This window comes from Anabas testudineus, chromosome 15 (genome assembly GCF_900324465.2).
Source record: "Anabas testudineus chromosome 15, fAnaTes1.2, whole genome shotgun sequence".
In the NCBI taxonomy this organism is placed as follows: Eukaryota; Metazoa; Chordata; class Actinopteri; order Anabantiformes; family Anabantidae; genus Anabas; species Anabas testudineus.
The window spans coordinates 7,774,266-7,787,015 of NC_046624.1; the positions used below are offsets into that span (position 1 = coordinate 7,774,266).

General features: G+C 39.4%; 1 protein-coding gene across 6 annotated transcripts in view; it reads right to left on the minus strand.

Annotated features, from left to right (window-relative positions):
- Nucleotides 1–1,540: 1,540 nt before the first annotated feature.
- Nucleotides 1,541–12,750, minus strand: part of pde10a (phosphodiesterase 10A) — a 50,334-nt gene continuing 39,124 nt past the window's right edge. For 5 of the 6 annotated variants that reach the window (XM_026354474.1, XM_026354479.1, XM_026354476.1 and 2 more), the window contains 15 exons: nucleotides 12,255–12,305; nucleotides 11,643–11,701; nucleotides 11,342–11,393; nucleotides 10,536–10,678; nucleotides 9,929–10,021; nucleotides 9,504–9,690; nucleotides 8,434–8,576; nucleotides 8,117–8,200; nucleotides 7,877–8,027; nucleotides 7,575–7,730; nucleotides 6,784–6,956; nucleotides 6,560–6,671; nucleotides 6,267–6,347; nucleotides 5,944–6,032; nucleotides 1,541–3,996 (listed from right to left, as the gene is read on the minus strand). In XM_026354474.1, coding sequence (XP_026210259.1) covers nucleotides 3,897–3,996; nucleotides 5,944–6,032; nucleotides 6,267–6,347; nucleotides 6,560–6,671; nucleotides 6,784–6,956; nucleotides 7,575–7,730; nucleotides 7,877–8,027; nucleotides 8,117–8,200; nucleotides 8,434–8,576; nucleotides 9,504–9,690; nucleotides 9,929–10,021; nucleotides 10,536–10,678; nucleotides 11,342–11,393; nucleotides 11,643–11,701; nucleotides 12,255–12,305 — 1,674 coding nt within the window. In that variant the 3' untranslated portion in view covers nucleotides 1,541–3,896. The remainder of the gene's footprint in view (nucleotides 3,997–5,943; nucleotides 6,033–6,266; nucleotides 6,348–6,559; nucleotides 6,672–6,783; nucleotides 6,957–7,574; nucleotides 7,731–7,876; nucleotides 8,028–8,116; nucleotides 8,201–8,433; nucleotides 8,577–9,503; nucleotides 9,691–9,928; nucleotides 10,022–10,535; nucleotides 10,679–11,341; nucleotides 11,394–11,642; nucleotides 11,702–12,254; nucleotides 12,306–12,750) is intronic. The other variant, XM_026354475.1, reaches the window with a different exon arrangement.

Consider the following 12,750-nt stretch of genomic DNA (forward strand, 5'->3'; position numbering starts at 1 on the left):
AATAATCGTACCCATGAGTTTTGGGGTGCTGCAGGAACTAAGAAATCACATGCATAAATTACCGAGGAACTTTCACCGTCTGATACAATGTGTGCAATAAATTAACGATTTAAAAAAGATCAAAACAGACGAACATAATGTGAACTAAAAATGAACACAGGATTGTTGTATTTGCAGAGCAGGAGCAAACACTATCTGAAGCAAAGGCTTCAATGAATCCCAAGTCTAAACTCATTTCACCATATCCTTTCCATGGCTGCATCCCCAGTCTGCCCTATCCATTACCTTGTAGCTGCATCTTCTGTATTTAAGGAATGCTGTTAAACAGAAACACACTGAATCACCTGCCACCCACCACTGCAGGTCAGCAGACTTATTGTTGCTGTTAATGATGGTGGTTCCCTCTGGACTCATCTGATCACAATGGCTGCAACTTCTGTTTGTCTTTACTTTCTCTGGCAGCTTAAATACATGTACATACAGACAAGGTAAGCTCATAATCTGATTTTTAATTATATTTCAACATGCCTACATTTTTGTCATTTGACTTTCCTGGTCATGAGTGTTCTGAATTTTGCCATGAGCCCTTATAGCTACCACTATATACCCTACACTACGAAGCATCTCGTATGTTTTCTTGTTAATTTAGTGTAGATATATATATTTGGTACTTAAAATGTATATTTAATTATCAGACCACTTCAGAATTTATAAACATGAGTTTGAAAACTTGAAATAAATCTACTACTGCAATTCAATCAATTATGCTTATAAAGAAACATCAGCATATACTGTAAGAAGACGTTGTGGCATGTATGAAACCCCAAGAGAAACCCCTTTTTTGTAGAAGAAAATAATTACAATGATGCTGCTTCTGCGCCAATGCAAAAGATGTTTAACACAGATTGTAAAGCAGCAGTGTAAGTGCTGAACCAGCTTAAAAATGTTTACAGCGTGGTTGAAAGTAGTTTCTAATGATGCACATAACAAAGTCCTGCTCTGTAAAATTGTTAACATGGAGAACAACAGACTCCAATTAATCCTCTATGTTTTCTTATATGGTGACACTGCAGGCTGCCACAAATCCCTGCACACAGTAACCCAATTACCAGATGAATCATGTAAACTTTGCTTACTGGGGATCTAGTTGTGGGCAAAACTCTTGTAAATGTTAAATAAATCTATTGTCTTCATGCGCTTATTTACAATGATTGGAATATTTAATAAGTGTGCAAGTAAGGACACAGTTATGAGACTGTGGTCAATTTCCATTGTATTTAATACAAAAAGATTACCGGAAGTTTGTGAAAAGAGCTTCTATTTAGTTTTATTTGTGCTTTTACATAAAGCAAAAGACAATAAATAAAAGAAATTACATGACTTCTGTGGGATAATTAATTATTAGAATTAGGAATAGCATGCCAACCCAATCACAATCTAATAGAATGCAACACCTGTAAATACAAAAAAAATAAAGAAAAAATAAAACAGAAATTTAAATATGAACATATGAAATAAAGAAGCGTTGAACACACAGGAGTATTTCATCAGGTATTTAATAAAAGTAATTTGGGCTACCGCTCTTACATTTACAGTTGAGACATTCCTCAATTATTCTGGGTAACAGTAACATGTCTAGACTGTTTATCTTAATGTTTCCTTTGTACAAAACAAAAAGGCCAACATTATTTTTCTTTGTATAAAAAATATAAGTTAATTTAAATTGAACTCTAATTAAGAAAATAACAATAGTAATAATAGCAATAATAATAATAATAATAATAATCACCAATAATAGTACTGATGATAAAGATCATAAGCTAAACATAGTGCAGACAAAGGGATATAACTGGTGCTGAAAAGTAGAAGGGACAGTGCTATGGACTTAACCATGTACTCAGGTGTGGCTGGAGTGGCGAAAGTCAAAAGCTTCGTCTCGCTCACACACACACAAACATGCACACGCGCTCGCTCTCTCACGCACTCATACACACAGTGTACACACTCAGTCAAAGTGCACGACTGCCATTCAGTTTAGCACCATCAGAGCATACATCTCAATCTGTACAAACTAATTCCTAGATTGTACGCAGTATACACCTAATATATGCAAAATGATATATAAACTTCAGTTTAGGTGCATGCTAATTGTTGCTCTTGTTTGAAGCTTACTGGAAGCAATTCTGAAACATAAGACAGAGCACATCATGAAAACTGATGGTGCACTAAACCACATGCTGCCACTGAGGATTTGCAATCAACAAAACATTCATCAAAATGTACATTCACACCGTTGGAGCGTGTGTGAGGGGGCACAGTACCAGTCTTAAAACAAATGTTTAGAGCTATAATTTCAGTCTTGGAGGGACAACTGGAATGACAGTTTCAGACAAAAGTATTTGTCTTTTGGAAGATCTTGGAAACTCATTTGAAAGAGTCCGAAAGAACCCCCTTTGCATTTTGTTGGAGAGTGAGCCTAAGGGAAGGTTTTCTTCGGCACGTCGTGGATGTCGGGGAAGAGGGGAAACTGCTGTTGCACACCTGCAAAAGGTCAACCAACATTCTGGAGTTGCAATCCCAGAGATAGACTTTTGATGCACGTGAGCGCGTTTACAAGCTTGACATTACAAGAAAATATGAAGCTGACAGTTGTTGAGACTCCTGCTGAACTCTGTGCGTAGCATTAACAGCAAAGTGACAAAGTGTTCAGTGTCAGCGATGTTTCATACGACAGCTTTATACATGCAAGGACACCCGTCTGCCTTAAAAGGAGACGACATCCCAGACCATTTAGATTACTACTTATACCACCAGTCACTGTTTAAAAAAAAAGAAAAAAAATTTTATTTTTATTTCCTTACGTTTTAAGCATGTGTTAGATAAATAAAGTAACATGCAAAAATGTGTTGTGTCACAGCAAACACACTAACGTTTATAATCTGCTGAAACACTTGTGCGCTATCCTCATTTTACTTATGTTTTATTTATGATTGTAGCAGTGATTATTGATTAATGAAAAGAATAAGACTGTTGTGTGAAATAATTAATGGTGTGACACTAGATTTTGTGACAGCGTAAGTTCAACAGAACATAGTCTTGGTTTACTGATTGAAACTAATGCTTTTTGTGCATCTTGTTGTGGGCTCCACTACAGGAAGAAACTGTTGACTCTAATTCCTCTCATCACAGTTCATCTGTGTTTTGTAGAATACGCTGTGATGGGATTTCTGCACTCTCCATATAGAATAGGCTGTTTGTCGTTATTCAAGTACTGCAAAGGATTTTTGCTTATAAAGTAATAAAAACATTCTAACATCCACCTTTTAAATGAGGTGGCATTACCATAAACCTGCTCTACACATTCTTTCTGTCTCTGGGAACACCTTGCTGAGTAGTGCGCGTGCAATAAATCTACCACAGAAGGCAAACAGTACCATTTCAAAAAAGCCTGAACCGACAACAAGATTTCACATATCCTAGCCTGTGAAAGGTTCAGCGTAAGGCCTCTGCAAATTCAAGACCATAAAAGAGATCAGCTCAAATAAAAACAAACAAAAAACAACATAAAACAGCCGAAACATTACAAGCAAAGCCGGCACAAGTCCGTTCTACCAAATCAAATTCCAAGCTGAGTGGACGTGGGTTGATGGGTTAAAGGGTTGAAGTCCCTCCCCATCGGCTGTCTGTCAGTCTCTGGGATCGGTGAAACCGTCAGTGTTGACACCTCCGTCACCCAATGAGGTAACTGTGTGGTTTTTTGTAAGTCACGTCGCCTTCAGCTGAGCCATCTTCTCCTGATCCAACACAGGATGTGGGTTTTCCCACCAAAAAAAGTTGCAGGTCTGTGGCAGGATTCAGGATGTATTCCTTTGGTGGGCCAGCAGCCCCTTTGATAGTCAGTTGTCCACCTTAACAGGGCCTGACTCACAAGGCCGGCTGGACACTATGTCCTCCACCTCTCCCCGTGCTATCTTCTCCCACTGGCTCAGGTTCTCCCTGAAAATGGAAAACATCCCAGTTGGATTCAGACTCGCGGGTTTACAATCAGCGCTGAAATGTTTCATTTCTTAAAACAGAGACATTACTTAAATTATGAAACCATGAAATAACAGCATAAAATCATGTCAACAAGAAACAAGACATTGCACAACAAAAGGATTTGGTTGTTTCAAACAGAGTAAATTTTCTTTTTGTAAATTCAAGTTATACAAGCCTGATCATGGCCTTCTGACTAAACTATTATCAGATGTGCATGTTACTTACCCAACCACTTTATTATTTTCAGTTAAATGAGAATTAAATGCACTACTGTAACTCTGGATGGGGCAGACTCGACAGCACACAGTGTCATAACACTTTGCTGCCACAAGGGTGTGCATGTGCATGCATTATTGTCAGAGAGAGAACTTTAAAACAAGACATTTTCAAACTGTACCTAAGATGTTAAGGCAAAAATATCCAAATAACAATGTAATCAGAATTGAATTATATAGTTCTGAAAAAACATTAAATATCTAATATTTTATATAAAACCAAACTGTATAAAAAAATAAATGTAATTGATTTCAACTGGATCTTTATCTCAAGAATGATCCTAAAATGAGCAATAGTCAAACATGTCACCAAAGCCAGGCAGCAACTTCATAGTCATCCATTGGAGCAATCCCACATGTTCTTATTGTCATGAATGTAACCTCTCTCATCTGTGCTATAATCAAGCCTGACATCTGAGTGCAAAAAGTGCTGCCCCTAGCTGCCATTCCATTCAATTAGCCAGCCTGATGCAGTTTACACGTCTGTGGCAGATCCCACAACAAGCAGCCGGGCTCCGCGAGGTCTAGGCCTGCTGCCCACCCAGAGGCCGGTGCTGACGTACAACCAGGGCTTAAACATTACACTGCTCACTTTGTTTGCATTCCCCACAGTTCAAGGTCACAGCGTTTTAAAAACGAGCAGGTTACCCCAGAAGGGCAGGCAAATGTGCAATATGAGCCTGCCCGACAACCATAAATCGCACATTCTTATGTGCACAAACACGCTCAATACAGAGGTCACACTTAAAGACGCTTTCGAATTCTGGTTGTCTTACCGACGTTGCTCCTTATTGGACTGGAGTTTCTGACACAAGCAACATCACAGGTCAAAAACATCACTCACACACACTATTGTACTCTGTCGTTATCTCAAGAAGGAAGACCTCGGTTGCTGTCTAGCTCAACTGGTTCTAACTGGCTAACATATGCATACGAATGGAGACGCCAGAAGACTACTGGTGTTCTGCTACGGCCTTGACTCATATAGAAAACAACATCTCTGAGCTCTTCATCAAGACACGGCTAGGCACCACATCCTGACATATACAATATGCAACACCGTCATGAAGTTATGTTACATGTGGAATTCACATCAAGAGTGGATCATGAGGACTCCTGAAAGACGTGTCCACTTTATGATATAACCATGATGAGACACAGACATGTTACACTTCAGACAATAATGTGCAGTGTTAGGAAAAGCCGCCCTTTCCTACGCTGTTTTCTATTTTTAAAATATGAATATGAAGTTGGAAAGCAATGGCACAAGTGTGTGGCGTGTGTGTGTGTGTGTGTAATCCAATATCAGTACAGTAGCATGTGTATTTTGTTTGTATCTTAGTGGAATGATTGGAATGTGAAACTATACAAATACTTATCACCTCTAATCTTATTTGTCTGTCTACATGCTGCTGGTCAGACAAGGTCAGCACACGTCACTTGTTGCACTCAAAACTTGTCTCACTTGGCATTTTTGACTACATCCAATGTGAAATCTGCATCAAAACACTGTGTGACGAAACCTTTTATTTTGTGTTTCCTAATTCCAAGATATTTCAGGTAGGTTTTTAATGTTTTTTGATGTTGTTTGGCTATTTGTCAATGCACACAGCAAAGGAATGAAACTTACTTGCAGGCTTTTAGAAGAGGACTCGACGGAGGGAGAAGCTCCGCTAGTGTCGTGTAACAAGGAATTGCAACAGCATTGTAAAATCCCACCTTAAACAAGACACGGAAATGTTACTTCACAAACTACAATTATACAATATAGTGTTGCTAGATATTATACTTTGTCTTTATTTTTAAGTCTTTATTGTCTTGTTTTTTCTTCAGTAACTGGTAGTCCTAATTGAGTAGCATGCAGCACTCGTTCCACTCCTGACGTTGGTGGTGCAGCTAGTGTGTGTGAAGTGTGTGTAGCAATGGTTAGAGCCACATCAGTAAAAGTCTCACTTGGCCTTGGGGAACCTCATCCTTCTTGTCTCTGTCCATCATAGGGATCGGCTGCAACCCAATCTTCTTCATCTCATCTCCCTGTGAAGGAACAAAACGTGGAAAGACATTTCCCTTTTATTCTTGCATAATGTGGCAAATCTCCTGACTGCCAGACAACACTATTGTGTGTCTTACGGACTGTAAGGCAGCTAGGTGTAGCTAGAAGCACTTCTAAGTAATAAAAAGAGGTCTGTCTGGAAGTATGATTATGACACTTAAACTGTTTGAACTCCAACAGTATCCCACTGTACCTCAGCCCAAAACTCAGCATAGATATCGTTGGCTGTGAGTCGTGTGATTTGCCATTGCTTGGTAACAGAACACAGGTCACATGCTGTCATCATCAGACCAATCACACGGTCCCTGGAGGGGAGCAAAGCCTTGTTAAAGCCACATGGAGAAGCTCAATGTGAATGTGCTGTTTATGTAGCAGGTCTATGTTTCTCTCCGAGACCTGATATGATCCTGGCCCGACCTGTGTGCGTGGTTGTTCAAGTCCAGTGCATCCGATGCTAGCAACTCCGTCAGCTGCTGGTGGTTGTTGAAATACAGGGCGAGGTCCGTGGCGATGATGGCCTTCCTGATGATCTCAAGCACCTGCTCGTATTCGCTGGAATTCAGGTTGGAGAAAATATTGTGCCCTTCCAGCTATGAGAAACAAAGAGATCAATAAAAAAGCAAAAGCTCCACTTAAGAGGCGTTCAGCTCGACTAGACTACAGCAGGTTCAAATCGCAGGTTCATTTCAGGTTCATGCCCTGCCGGCAGATCCTGGATGTTTCAGAAGAGGGCACTCACATCTAAAGTGTATAATCCTGTGTGTGTGTGTGTGCACTTAAGTTTTACATTTCTATAAAGAACATATATGAATTTTGTATCTGTATCTGTTCTACCCATCCAATTGAAAATAAAATGTTCTAATAAGTAAAAAGAATATCTGCTTCTCCCACACAGAAAAAACACAAATATTGCACAAATGAAATCTTAATGATTTTTAGTTTCTAAACGTCAGCTGGGTGAAAAATATGAATTTTAAGAAATTTTACATGTAACAATTATATTTCAATGTTGTTTTTCTTGTGGGTTTCTAATTGATGTAATTGTGATCTGTTTTTTTATTTTGCTGATGATAATTGTCTACATCATTTTTTACCTCTCCTCTCGCTACCTTAAATTACCGTGAAGATGTTATCTTTCAGCATTTAAAAGAGGATGAATAAGTCAGTGGCTTTAATTAGGCTGTAAATTGTGCGTAGGGGAGCTCTACCTGTAGGATGGAGACGGTCTGAGAGAAGTGGTGTTGCTCCATGGTGGAGGTGGAGTACAGAGCAGCTAGTGGGTGGTCAAACTTCTGCAAATATGTGTTGCTGTACCCCCGATGGTCTAGATCATGGCACAGACAGGCTACCAACAGACCCTTCTTCTGTAAACCACAGTGGAAGGAGAAAAAACATAGGACATCTGTAAACATATCTGAAGTCCTTCAGTGACTTTAGGTGCTAATCTTGTTTCCAATTTCATATATTTCTGTCTAGCAGCAATAAAGCTCAATCCCAACAAGTAGCAAACCTCTAGCTCTGTGAACATCCCCGAGGTTTTCTGTAGGATGGCGTACATACAGTGTGCCACCGTCACGGCGTGCTTCCAGTTGTGGTAGGGCACACGCCTGTAGTTCTTCCGTACGGACATGGTGAACCGACACAGCTTCTCCAGCTCAAAGCTACACACCGTGACGAAGACACAAACCGATAAACAACTGCTTCAGTTAAGTGCTGACACTGACATTTTAATGGCCCAGTGACACTTTACCTGGTCTTTCCACAGGAGTTATGAACCATGTAGATAAAGACAGCAGGCCAGATCTCCTCAAAGGGACTAATGTCAAAGTGGAACCTGATCAGGGAGGAAGAGCACACATGACAAAAGAAGAGAAGAGACAGATGACAGGGTGACATCCTCAAGCCCAACCCCTTCCTGCACTGCATATCCTCCCCACCTTATCCAGGTCTGGACTCTTTCACAGACATATGGCTGTAGACCAAGTCCGCTCAGGGTCACAAGTTTTGTCTATCAGCAGAGATAGTGACCAAAATCTACTCTGAGTGTGAACGTGAAAGGACACTCACATTTCAATCTCTTTATAAATGGGTGCAGGAAGATTGAGCTGGGTAAGAGTCTTCCATTCTTCTGATGTGCAGATGCTGTGATAAGACAGTTTTTCCATCGTTACTCTGTAAATGCATTCGGACTGCCGGATCCTGTGGTACATCTACGGGAATCACAGAACAGGAATTAGTCTTTAAAATGTTAAGGGAGAAGCTGAACACTTCAGTGCTATAAATACTGCAAAATAGCACTGTATATCTCTGTTGTATTCTTTTATTATCACTGTTAGTATTTTCAAAAGGGTCAGATGCAGTTATCTGAAATAGCACGGTATAATATTTTATCTGTCTGTCTCCAAAAAGTGTCTCCACATCTGGTTTGTATCCCTGTCCCCTTTCCAGAGAGGCAGGAATAAGTTGCCTAGCCTCACACCTTCCACCATAAATCAGGAGCTGGCCTAAGTGTGTAGAGACATGAGGCATAAATTACAGCTAAACATAAATCCTGTCAGTGGACGGATGCAGACTGCTTGTCTTAAAATATTAACATGCCTCATCAATTTTAAAACCAACTTTGTGACGCTGCTCCTGCGTAAGTTTGTCGCACAAGATGATGGTGAGTCAGGCCCCACAGAGAGGAGAGGTTTTCGAAAGACAGACCGCACAACAGTTAGCGTGAGAGTTGTCGTGATTCACGACATGTCTGTGTGCTCCATGTAAGGGCTAATCATCATAGGCAACCACGAGAGATGAAGCTGTTATTCAAATTTGGGACAAAGAAAACTTTAAATAGAACTCTTCAGCACTATCTTTGTCAGCCTTGGAGAAAAATGACATTACTAGTCTGACAGAGAACGGCTGAAACAAGCCCTCCAGCTGTGAGTGTGAATTTAGAAAAGCACTGATGTGACTTAGTCAAAGGTGTGGTTATGTGAAAATAAGCCACATATGAGCATTCATGGCCATTAAAAACTATATAATCTTATTATCATGTACATACATGGCAAAAGAGATTGAGTAGGTGGGTGTGGACAGATACAAGTAGAACGAAGCATCACTCATTTAAATATTTCACATGTCAGTGTACTCACATTTGCACAGTGTAAGGCCAGAGCACAAAAGACAGCAAACATCTTAAAGTTGTTCTCATCTGTTTTAGTGAAGGCACTTCCGCTTAGCTTGTTCACCATCTGCACCACACCTATAACGGACCCCCTGCTCACAATGGGCATGCACAGGATGTTCCGCGTGGTGTAGCCAGTTTTGAGGTCCACCTCTCTATTAAGAAGTACATGCAGAAATATGAGACATCAACTTGACACTCATCATTGTATTTATTACCTGTGTTAATACTGTGGGCCATACTGTTGAAGTGCAACACGTTTAAATCTAAACTCCTGGTATGAACACAAGGCATCTGCAATATGCTACATGTTTTGTATAAAGACAGTAAAGCAGAATGCATTTAGGACAACTGTAGCAAAGTAAATTAGACTGAGTCAGAGTGGGATTTTACCGGTTGAACCGTGGGTCTGCATAGGCATCTGGGATATTTAAGACTTCCCCTGTCTGAGCCACTTGGCCAGCTATACCCTTGTCTATAGAAAACCTAAAGAGATGAGAAGAGAAGAGCAGGGACAGCAGAGGAGTTAGATTTGTGGACGGCCCTTCACTTCTTACATTATATCAGGGAATGGTGGAAAATCTGCTTCCAAAAATCGATAATCAATATGAACTCTACAAAAAGAAAATCTAGGAGCAAATCTGATTTCAAGAATGCTAGTTACAGCAGAAATAGTGTGTAGATTAAATTTTTTTGTACTCAGGGATTAAATGATTATGTTCTTTTATAACTCAAGAGTATAAACTGTATCAGCAGATTCTTTGATATTTTTTCCTTTTTCTTTCCGACCTGACTTTGTCACAGTAGGATCTGTACTGTTCACTATGGTGAAACTATGTCTTTGCATATGGAGACAAAAATATTTTGAAAATCTGTTCTTTTGGACTCTGTAGAACGGAAAACTAATATATGTATGAACAGTATATCCAAGTAGAACAGACAATCAAGATTAGGTACACTATTTAGCATATCGAGAGAGAAAAGGGTGAATCTTACACACCTAATTTCTTTGGTTTTCTTAAAGACAGGTTTGCCTTCTTTCACTTCCCCAATATCGAACAGGTCAGAGTACAGTTCTTTGTTGTTGTGATCTACCTGGAAGAGTGCACACCTGTCTGCATTCACCAGGTTTTTTGCATATATCTGCAAAAGAATAAATATATAATATATAATATATAACAAAACTAAATATATATATATATATATATATATATATATATATATACACACACACCTATACACATAATATATAGTTTTGTTCCTTCTGGATGTAACAGTGAAACATAGAGAATTAAAAACACATAGTAAGGACAGGTCATTCCAGTTCATTTCAGAGTCACAAGATGACTTGAAAGACCTGTGACATCACAGTCACAAGGCAACAAAATACAATACAAACAGACAAAGAGGTGGGTTTTAGTAAAAGAAACAGGAAAACCACATTTTGATTATCAGATGATTTGTTTTAGGTAGTCAAAATACTGCAAACTGACAAACCTGCCTGTTTTAGTTTTACCTGTCTAAACATATATGATAGATAGATAGATATAGAGCATATCTATAAATCTATTGGAAACATTATCATTAGAAGTTGCATTTCTATCATTAGTATTATTTTATGTATTGTTAACAATAAGCATATATAATCGGGAAATTCTAACAATATATCCCCCAGGTACTGAGATGGCCTGTGTGTTACAACAGCATCACTATTCTTTATAATACAAATAACCTAACACACACTCCCAGGATGTGTAGCCTTGAAGACAATGTGAATGAACACATACTTGCAGAAATCACACTCACCATAATATGTTCAAGTAGAGAATCTATTGCCACAATGTTATCAAAGTATGTTCTGTGCGAAAAGAAGAAATGGCGCATTGAGGTGTTTGACAAATGGGAAGCTCTGATGACGTTCACATTCAAGACATGAAAGCTAAGTTGCCTAAAATCCATTTTCTTGTTCTAGTTTGTGAAAAAAATTTACAAACTCACTCATTTTTAGTTGTAGTTAGATTAAAATAACACGGTGTAGTTACACTTAAATAGGTTTTCATCTGTATTAATTTGGTGCTGGGTAAACTGTCCCACAAGCAGCTCTTACTTTGACACATCAAGTAGGAAGTCATTTAGCTCAGTCTGTTTGGCGAGGCCTCTGCACACCTTGAAAAGAAGAAAGACAGGTCATGACCCTGCACAAACATTTTACCACAGAACACATACAGTATCCTGCATGTAGTGGAAACACTCACTGTCTGTACGCTTGGCTCTTACACACATCATGAGTTTCAACCACACAACACCACAGAGTTGTCTGCAGTGTGCTGCTCTGTTGCACTGCTCTCCCAGACTCAGGAGTCCACTGTGGCCAACGCCGCAGTGGGACACGGCTTCTCTGAGGTGTTATGCTATCTGTTCATATAAGAACAGCAGTGGGACGTAATGACGTCCTCGAGGAGCTGTTTGTTAAATCTTTGGCTTAGCTGATTGGATCGGACTCTGTCACAACCCATTTCCTGTACACAGTGGATTTCCCCGTTAAAAAAAACATCGGTGCAGACCCAGAACAAACAAAGCCGCCAAAGATCATAATAAGTTGGATGGGTAGGTTTCACCTTGTTACCAGAAAAGTCTTTGGTGAAGTGTTACAGTGCAGTGTATCTGCTACAATGTGAAACTGTGAATTCAGACCCGTCTTCTGTGGACATTTGCTCACCTGTACTTGATGAATGGCAACTGATGCCCACGCTAAATTAGCTGTTGCAACCTGGAACAGAAAATTAAATTTATCTCAAACACAGTGACGACATATATCAGGTTTAATGTGCTTTCTGTCGCTTCTTTCTTTGTATAATTTGACACAATTATCTACTGTATTATGCGCACCAGGCAGTCTCATAATCACAGAAGAGCCAGTTAGCCTACAGATTCAGAGCCACTCTGGGGACACAGACTCACACCTGTAACATTGCTGCTTCTGCATTAGTATTGTGAGTAAACTTAGGAATTGGAAAATTAAAGCTGCACTAAGATTTTTTTTTAATGTGAAATAACAGTCAAACACTTTCATACACTATGCGTGAAGTGCAGGGAGTCACTCTTAAAATGAACCTCCAGAGAATTATTATGCAACTCTGCAGTTTCCCTCCTTCTATAAAGCTTTTTTTTTTTCTTGTGATCTTTTAGATCATTGTTTTGGTTTTGCTGCCTAC